A 9,764-nucleotide genomic window follows, 5' to 3' on the forward strand; every position below is an offset into this window, starting at 1 on the left:
ATGAGAATCGGCATGCAGATAATAATGAGGAGTACGACAATGAGAGTGGAGATCAGAAAGATGGTGATATGAAAGTGATGGTGAGGATGATGATGGTTCTGATGAGGAGCGATCAGATAATAATGGTGATATATTCATGGTTATTTATTTTGGTGTTTTCGGCAGGAAGGAGTCACCCAGCTGCTTTCCTTTCCTAGGAGTTAGAAAACAGTAAGTACATTCCTGTGGTGATGATGGGTAAATCATCATCTGGTGGGGAAACCTCTCCTCCTCCTGAACGTTATCCAGTCCTTCATGATGTGACTCATGACCTGGTGTAACAATGTGGACATTCCCTCCGGGATCCAGGGAGGCTGAGTCTCTGTTTCGTGGCTCACTGTAGACGTGGCCGTGTGCTGCACCTGGAGCTGCTCTGGGGTCACACCGGCTCCACCATAACCTTATAACTTACTAAGGGCGAGTTTCATGAATTCCCGCTAGCTTCATTCACCCGTTAATTGCTCCATCTGTGACACTGATGATAAATCTCCGCTGGGGCCACGTGTCAGACATAAAGGGCCCAGCGCGTGTCCAGTGCTTCGCTCTAATCTACTTGTCTTTTATTGCAGAAAGCATCGGTCTCTGGCAGGTAAGAAGCCAAAATCACCGCGACAATGTAACATAATAATGAACGGCGCCCGGGAGAAATGTCTGCACACCCCAGGAAAAATGCACAAGTGACGGAGATAAATCCCCCTACACCGGTCCAATGACCATGGCCGAGAACACGCCATCGCCTACCGTGGACAGTCCGGCAGCTTTATAAGGGACTTTTTATCTAAAGTTTCTCAGCATTTTCAGGATCTCTGCTTGGCGTCCATGAATGGGGCAGTTCCCGCTCACACAGCTGATGGACGTCACAATGTATCAGGTAAGAGCGATTGGACCAAAGTCCACACAGAAGAGACGTATGTGCTTCAATGATACACTGTGACAAGACCTCAGCTGTATGAGCAGGACTTGGTGAACTGATGGTAAAACCCCCCCCTACCCGATAGCAAACTGCGATCATTACACTGTTGATGAATATGTCATGGTTACAATGATGGAGGAGGATCTGTCCACTCCAGACGCCTGGACTTGTGTAAATCCTTGTATCCTTCATAATGTCACATCAGTAGGGTGGACAGGTTCTCTACAAGCTGCTAGAAAAACGAGGACTCCGATGGGATGAGAGGTCCCAGCACTGATTATGGGGAGGACACTGACATTGTTTACTGAGGAAGGTCTGCGATATAAATACAGAGCACTGTTATGAGGGAGACTGGCACTGTATACAGGGGCATACTTCTCTGACATGTTATTATAACTTAGGTCATAGTCAGTATTTGGGGGGAGGCACCTATGAACCTGCACTACTCACACCTCTGTCCATCACAGAAAACCAAGTTGCACCATCGGAGAAGACACCACAAAGGAGGTCTGAGTCCCCGGAGCCACCACAGTCAGCACAAGGTAAGTGATAATGGAGGGAAGGTGAGACAAAGAACAGATCTGATCAAAACGTACAAAGAAAACTAAGGGTTAATAACAGCTGATCTGCCTGTAACACCTCAGTGGTTGGGACATAAATACGCGGATACATAATTATAGGAGAAAAGCCGACGTACACGTACAGTATGTGCACATTGTAGATTCAGATTACAGGCACCAAACTGGGAAGGAAGAAACATGGAAACGAGGACGAAGAAGGAAGAAACATGGAAACGAGGACGAAGAAGGAAGAAACATGGAAACGAGGACGAAGAAGGAAGAAACATGGAAACGAGGACGAAGAAGGAAGAAACATGGAAACGAGGACGAAGAAGGAAGAAACATGGAAACGAGGACGAAGAAGGAAGAAACATGGAAACGAGGACGAAGAAGGAAGAAACATGGAAACGAGGACGAAGAAGGAAGAAACATGGAAACAAGGACGAAGAAGGAAGAAACATGGAAACAAGGACGAAGAAGGAAGAAACATGGAAACAAGGACGAAGAAGGAAGAAACATGGAAACAAGGACGAAGAAGGAAGAAACATGGAAACAAGGACGAAGAAGGAAGAAACATGGAAACAAGGACGAAGAAGGAAGAAACATGGAAACAAGGACGAAGAAGGAAGAAACATGGAAACAAGGACAAAGAAGGAAGAAACATGGAAACAAGGACGAAGAAGGAAGAAACATGGAAACAAGCGGACCACACTGAAGAAACAGACAGAGTACGTTACACCTCAGGTTCCTCCCGATTGTCCTCCTGATGATAATGTTACACTCCCTGGACATTATCTCCAGCAGCTTCATCAGGTGGCACCTGGAATGGCATCCAATGATCAGTTTGTGACCATCAGGGATGTTTTGCAGAGGCGGCGTCGGTGCACAGCTCCATCCAGTGCTGAGACTATTCCACATCTGTGCTAAGCCAGAACATGGCAAGAAACACCCGACTAAGAGAAACCACTGTCCGTCATCACTGTAAGACATGAAGGTCAGTCAATCTGGAGAATTACAAGAATTGTGAAGGTATCCGCAAGTGCAGTTATGAATACCATTAATCGCTATGATTAAACAAACTCTCTTGGGGACAACTTAAGGAAAGGAAGGATAAGAATGACCTCTGCTGCAGAGGATAAGTTCATCAGAGTTATCAGCCTAAAGAAAAGCGCAAATTGACATTCACCTCAGATAACAGCCCTCAGAAATGATGTGCAGACATCAAGTAACAACATCTACCGTACAGAGGAGACTGTGAGAAAGACTTTATGGTCAAATTGCTGCAAAGAAGTTACTGCTATGGACTGCAAACAAGAAGAGATGTGTATGGACCGAGCAACACAAGAAATGAACATTGGATCAGTGGAAATCTGTTCTGTGCTCTGAGTAGCCACCTCCATGTCTTCGTACAATGCAGAAATGGTGTGATGGGTGCGTTGATGGTAAGATGGAGAGGTGCATGGAGGGGAGGTGTGATGGGTGTGTTTATGGAGAGGTGTATGTGGAGCATGGAGAGGTGTAATGGGGTTGCGGGTGCGTTGGTGGTGAGATGGAAGAATGCGTGAAGTATAGAGGGGAGGTGTAATGATGTGACAGGTGTCTTGATGGAGGGGTGTGTGGACGGGAGGTGTACTGGTGTGGCCCCAACACATGCGATTATCCACATTTGGATCCTTCAGACAGAACCTGAAATCCCACCTCTTCAAAGAAACTTACAACCTGCAATGACCACACGGCCACCTCAACACCACCGGAGCTACTGCAACCCCCCAACCTTCTGTCCCCTTCCCCATAATCCTGTAGAATGTAAGCCCGCAAGGGCAGGGTCCTCTCCCCTCTGTATCAGTCTGTCATTGTTAGTTTACTGTAAGTGATATCTGTAATTTGTATGTAACCCATTCTCATGTACAGCACCATGGAATCAATGGTGCTATAGAAATAATAATAATAATAATAGTGTAACGGATTTGTTGATGGTGCGATGATAGGGTGCATGGAGGGGAGGTGTAATGGTGTGACGGGTATGTCCATGGTGAGATGGAGGGGTGTGTGAAGCATGGAGTGGAGGTGTAATGGTGTGGCGGGTGTGTTGATGAAATGGAAGGGTGAGTGGAGCATGGAGGGGAGGTGTAATGGGTGTGTTGATGGTGAGATGGAGGGATGCGTGGAGCATGGAGGGGAGGTGTAATGTGGCAGGTGCATTGATGGTAAGATAGAGGGGTGTATGGAGCATGGAGGGGAGGTGTAATGGTGTGACGGGTATGCTGATGATTAGATGGAGGGGTGCGTGGAGCATGGAGGGGAGGTGTAATGGTGTGACGGGTATGCTGATGATTAGATGGAGGGGTGCGTGGAGCATGGAGGGGAGGTGTAATGGTGTGGCGGGTATGTTGATGGTGAGGTGGAAGGGTGTGTGGAGCATGGAGGGGAGGTGTAATGGTGTGGTGGGTGCGTTGATGGTGCCAGTTCTGGTGATTTATTCCAAGTGAATGTAAACACATTCTATTTGTGTCCCAAATGTTTCCTTACTTCTTTCTTCCTTCTTAATTTTGCTGCTTCAGCCTGAATCTACAGTGTGCACATTCCAATAAGAGCAAGGAAAACCACTACAGCAGCCGGGGTGTCAGGACTTTTGACTGGTTCTGTATGTAGCCAAAAATGTCTGGATATACGAACACATGCACAATTATATCACATTCATACACAATTCCAAAGACCCATCCGAAAATCATCCTACAGACACAATTACACACACCCCAACAACTCCTGCATGGCAGGACTGACTGCTGCTTACATTGCTGAGCACAGGAGACGACTTGTATGTTGTCAGTGATACGTCCCATGCCTTGTCCGCATCTTGTCCGTGTCCTGTCCGAGTCTTGTCCATGTCCTGTCCGCATCTTGTCCGTGTCCTGTCCGTGTCTTGTCCCATGTCCTGTCCGCATCTTGTCCGTGTCCTGTCCGTGTCTTGTCCCATGTCCTGTCCGCATCTTGTCCGTGTCTTGTCCCATGTCTTATCCATGTCCTGTCCGTGTTTTCTCCTCGACTTCTCTGTATATTGTCTCATGTCCTGTCCGTGTCTTGTCCGCATTCTCCCCCAGTAACAGACTGATCCATCATCCACCTCCATCCTGCATGATAGTCCTCACTTTCGTCTTTATCTTTTTGTTTCTATTTCTTGTAGGTGAATATAGTTACGGAAAAACTTCATTTGAAGAAAAAGTGCGTCAGATGCGAAAAACGATGAGAAGTAATTGTCTTTTCTTACTTTGTCTCCAGCTCAATATTAAACTTATTAAAATCTTCTTTTGTTCTATTTTTTAGGGAAATCTCCCAAAAAGGTAAGTGGAGAAGTTCATTATTTTCAAATGGGAACTTTGGGGTTTTTAACTTTGATTCGGGATGGAAATGAGGGGTTAGAGAACAATAAACCCTTGTACTGACCTCACATAGGTCCTCCCGATACCCGACCATCTTGTCCTCCCTGCCTTGGCCTTCCAATTTTCTCTTATGGCAGTAGCGGAATCCCAAGCAGTCAAGTGGGTTAGGATGCCTGTGAGTACCACAAATCACGTCCCGTGCAACTGTGTGAGACATGACGCAGGTCCTTAAGGTCAGACGAGTTACGCCCTATGTAACTCCATGGGGCCTGGTGGCTGTCTGAGAGGACAGAAGACCTGAAAGTATTTGTAATCAAAGAAGGTCAAAGGGAGCAGTTAGGAAGACCTGGTGGTGGAGGAACCGGCGTGGACAGGTGCGAGGAGACAGGAGAGAAGGAGCTGATTTTTTTAATATGACAAATTTAATTTGTTAGAATCTGTTCATTATATGAGAGACCTCACATTCCATTGGTACATGGGGCTTAGTTGCCCAATCCTGATCCTTCTCCAGCTATTCTATATAAGTTTTAGAATTTGGAGCTCAGAACTAAATCCCATAGAGATCCTTGTGGTCTAATTCGCTCACAGTACAGATTCTTGTGGGCTCCTCTGTTCCCAGTACAGATCCTTGTGGTTTCCACTGCTCCCAGTACAGATCCTTGTAATGTCCACTCCTGACTTAAGCCCATTTAAAAAAATGTACCATGACATTTTAACATCTTTAAGAGAGCGATTCAGAGACATCATGACGATAAGAAGCAGTCGGTGATTGACTTTCTATACAGTTACAATGGTTTTTATAATCTTATTTTCACAAGGTAAAAGTGGGGATATTTTCGAGGTCAGCAGAGAGTGAATATGAATGGTTGAAGAGAAGACTGAAATCTGAGTCCTTTGTAAAGAGCGTCCAGCTTTGTTGTATCACCAACAGTGGGTCCTCCGAGTTCGCGAGCAAGGTGTCGAGGTGTGACTTTGGGATCCTGTATCATAGCCAGAACAGAGGACGAGTCAATCTCACGGACGTCACAGACTCTCTCTATGACGAGGAGCTAGAATATCTGTCCTCAAGGCTCGGTAAGAGATAGTGATGGGACCGTGGTAGAGGACGGACTGACTGACACCTCTGAGGTATCGGGCACTGGAAAGGGGTCTAGTGAAGGCTACTGTGTCTGCCATATTTGTACACCTATGACTCCGAGCCACAGAAGGTTGGTAGTTTTATATTACACTTCAATATTACAATCGATCAGGTGACCCCCGGTTTACGTATCCCAGGGGAACCAATATCATTTATTTGTTATAGTACGTAAGTGGTCAAACTAATAAAATATCATAATATTCACCCCATACAGTGGACGCCAAAATGAATCGTTTTGTGGATACGTTGCCTCCTAATAAATTGAATTAAAAAAAAAGATCATAAAGAAATCAAAATGGTGATGATAAAAACATTTGTATCACAAAAAAAAACAATCTCTGATACAATGACTGCAGTGAGGAGGAAAAATCAAAAAGAAAGACAGGCTGTGGGCCTGAGTAAACCTGGAGCCGGCCCTGAGTAAGTCGGACCTCTCACTTCTTTTTGTTCTTCTAAATTAGGTAAAATAAATCAATCGCTAAATTAATCACATAATGATTGTGTGGGGCAGAAAAGGAGGGTACAATTACTGTGCAGGTCACCGAGGGGCAAAGTTACTGTCTAGGGCACTGGTTGTAGTATCAGGGAAAAGCAGGGCCGAGTTATGGATGGGAGAAGTGGTCATGGCGGTCTGGGCCGAATGGAGAAGAAAAGGGAAAGTGAATAACTAGGATCAATGCGCGCCACTGGATTTATCTGAACCGAGCCCTGATGTGAACTGATATTACCATGATAAGGTCACTGTATGGTGGAGATATCAGCCCCAGTCCAGTGGTTGTGATCAGTCATCAGTATCATCACTATACGGTATATAATGGTAATATATGGTTATTGTCTGGCGCTATTATTTGTCTATTAATGGCAATATTGTTGCTCATTGATATTGGTGCACACATATTTATTAAAAGGATTGTACACCCGAGTGCAGTTGAGGCCGGCACCGCAGCCTTCTGTATCCGAACCGTGTCTAATGAGCACACCATCGGGATTTGGCTCTACTTGCCGGATCCAGCGGTATACGACTTACATACTATACCGATCTTGTCCCTGACATCCTTATAAAGCTCTTTGGTTTTGCCCATGTTGTAGAGGTCAGAGTCTGACTGATTGAGTCTGTGGACAGGAGTCTTTTATAAAGGTGACTATGTAAGAAGGCTGTCTGTAATGCTGGTAACGAGGTGATTAGGAGTCTAACTGGTCTGTAGGAGCCAGAACTCTAAGGCTACTTTCACGCTAGCGTTTTTTGCAATCCGTCGCAATGCGTCGTTTGGCAGAAAGAACGCATCCTGCAAAAGTGCTTGCAGGATGCATTTTTTCCCCATAGACTAACATTAAGCGACGCATAATCCAATACTGATCCAATACTTATTTCCCCCACTGTAGCGGCAATATTGGACTTGCAGTATTATTTCCTCCATTGTGAGGTAGTATAATATAGAGACCCCATCTGGGGAGTGGATGTGGGGGCTGCTCTTATATTACACACTCGTATACTATATACTCTTATCAGTAAGCAGACGTGTAATCCTCCAATTTTGGAGCGAATCATAGATTTCCATATTTTATGATTAAGATATTAATCACTTCTGTCAATGATTCGGCCCCTGCTGATTGGTCTAATACAGGAGCATATTCATGGAGACCCGAGTCCGGATCCTGGTGTCGCCTCGTTCTTCTCGGTGTAATTTTCACACCAATCTCTAAGGCTACGTTCACATTTGCGTTGTGCGCCGCAGCGTCGGCGCCGCAGCGCACAACGCAAACAAAAACGCGGCAAAACGCATGCACAACGCTGCGTTTTGCGCCGCATGCGTCCTTTTTTTCATTGATTTTGGACGCAGCAAAAATGCAACTTGCTGCGTCCTCTGCGCCCCGACGCGGGCGCCGCAGGGACGCATGCGGCGCCAAACGCAAGTGCACCGCATGTGCATGCGCCCCCATGTTAAATATAGGGGCGCATGATGCATGCGGCGCCGCTGCGGCGCCCGACGCTGCGGCGAGGACCGCAAATGTGAACGTAGCCTTATCCTTCCTGATTCGATTTCTCATATTTTTACCATTTTTATAATAATTAATTCTGTTGTAACGAGAGAATCTTATGTTCCCGAAATACAGAGAAGAAGAACGTGATTGTGGTGATCGATGACCTGATGGACAGCAGCGAGGAGCGGAAGAAGGAGATCCTGAAGGATCAGCCCAAGCTCGGGTCACTGGCCGCCGACGTGTTCCTGTTCTCCGAAGATGAGAAGAAGTAACGGAGGAGAAATAAAGAAAAGATCTACGAAGGAAGGACGATAAACAATGGCTTTGTACCCAAACCGAAGCCTAGGAGGTTGAATTACACTAATTAGAATATATCTTTTATAACATCATATATCGGCCATTGTATAAAACAGATCTATAACAATGGTCAACCATCTCCGATTTAGACGAGTGGATCTTGTGATTTTGGAATTCTCCGGCTTCGCCACATTTTTCAAAAAAATTGATTTAATGGGAATCGATTTACCGTAAATTTAAAATTCTGCCAGGCTTCCATGTGCCCAGGAAAGACGTGCGTCACCCCCACCTGACCACTTTCACGTTTAGTGACCTCCACATATGTGACTCTGGGTAAACGGACGGCGCCCGGTACCAACAGCGTGTTTGATAACTCTGCCCCAAGAGGGGTTTAGAAACTTTATAAAAATGATCCAGGAGGGTGCTGTGCCTCAGGGGGTGAGCATGTAAAAAGCCGGGTTTTTTAGGTAAGTGGTGATAAGCAATTCCTTTTTCACCAGTATTGGTGTGGCACGTATGTACGTCAAAATAGACTAATATATGAGCAGGTGACACGCACGCTTCAGACTTTTGTGACGCGCACACTTTGTCCAGCAGTCTCTAAATTACATTGATATTTTTTTTTACTTCAGCAATATTGCTGGATTATTTCTGCATAAACAATGAAAAAATGTAACTGAAATGTAGCAAGTGCACTATAATCACTGATCAATCACCGCTGTCCGCGCTCTCCTCATCTTTCCTAACACACTAATCTTCACTACTGTGCTCTCACACACAATCTGCTTCTTCTGACTGATGTCTTCTCGCGATCACGACTCGGCACAAAACTGCCGCTGCATTCCTTGCCTCTGCTTTTATGCAGACTATGATAATCCAAATTAAACACAATTGTGACACACATCATACGGATTTGCTCATCTCTAACCACTGCCCAATATGACCTTAGGAAACCGCCACGACCAGTCACATATGAAAACCCAGAGCCAGTCGTTGTCTGGTTTAGACACAGGTGCAGGCGCTGCAGTCAGTGATTGAACAGGCAATCCACCGCATGGAACAGCAAGGCATCATGTCTGTGCTGGAGAGCAGGCAGGATCCTTCTGTAGGTGATGAGGCTATTCTGCCTGTATACAGCAGGGATCAGTGTTGGGTACAAAAAGATCCCGTAGCGAAGTCATCGCGAGCTTCACGAAATCCATGAAAGAAGCAGTAATAAGTTGAATACATTATTAGAGGTTTTGGTTTATTAGACTAGCGCTAGATCTGGTTTGTCTCTGAACAATGGAAAATAAAAAATAAAAAGATACAAGTTTCCTGTTTTGTAGCTTTCTCCCATTATTTATATCACAATGTAAATATATCAGTGATGTCGTCACTGGGGGGCGTTTGACAACCTCTCATGTATACAGGCCGGTTGTCAGCAGATGATGAGCTGGTGTCTTCCGTTCAGC

At 45.5% G+C, this 9,764-nt stretch overlaps 1 protein-coding gene across 2 annotated transcripts; it reads left to right on the top strand.

The window, feature by feature from the left end:
- The first annotated feature begins 219 nt into the window (after positions 1-219).
- Positions 220-9,622, top strand: LOC143785110 (uncharacterized). 2 transcript variants are annotated; one of them, XM_077273784.1, is made up of 6 exons: positions 220-628; positions 1,420-1,494; positions 4,697-4,762; positions 4,837-4,853; positions 5,711-5,966; positions 8,146-9,622. In XM_077273784.1, the coding sequence occupies exons 3-6, from the start codon at positions 4,744-4,746 to the stop codon at positions 8,283-8,285; spliced, it is 432 nt and encodes a 143-aa protein (XP_077129899.1). In that variant the 5' UTR covers positions 220-628; positions 1,420-1,494; positions 4,697-4,743; the 3' UTR covers positions 8,286-9,622. The 2 variants fall into 2 exon arrangements, with proteins under 2 accessions (XP_077129899.1, XP_077129898.1); XM_077273783.1 differs by lacking the exon at positions 220-628 and having other exon boundaries at positions 1,240-1,494.
- Positions 9,623-9,764: the final 142 nt, after the last annotated feature.

This window comes from Ranitomeya variabilis, chromosome 7, assembly GCF_051348905.1.
Source record: "Ranitomeya variabilis isolate aRanVar5 chromosome 7, aRanVar5.hap1, whole genome shotgun sequence".
Taxonomy (NCBI): domain Eukaryota; kingdom Metazoa; phylum Chordata; class Amphibia; order Anura; family Dendrobatidae; genus Ranitomeya; species Ranitomeya variabilis.

What these genes read in the sequence shown, in the direction of transcription:
- LOC143785110 (XM_077273784.1), top strand. An exon ending in ATATCTGTCCTCAAGGCTCG is followed by an intron (nt 5,967 to 8,145) that starts GTAAGAGATAGT and finishes CCCGAAATACAG; the next exon opens with AGAAGAAGAACGTGATTGTG.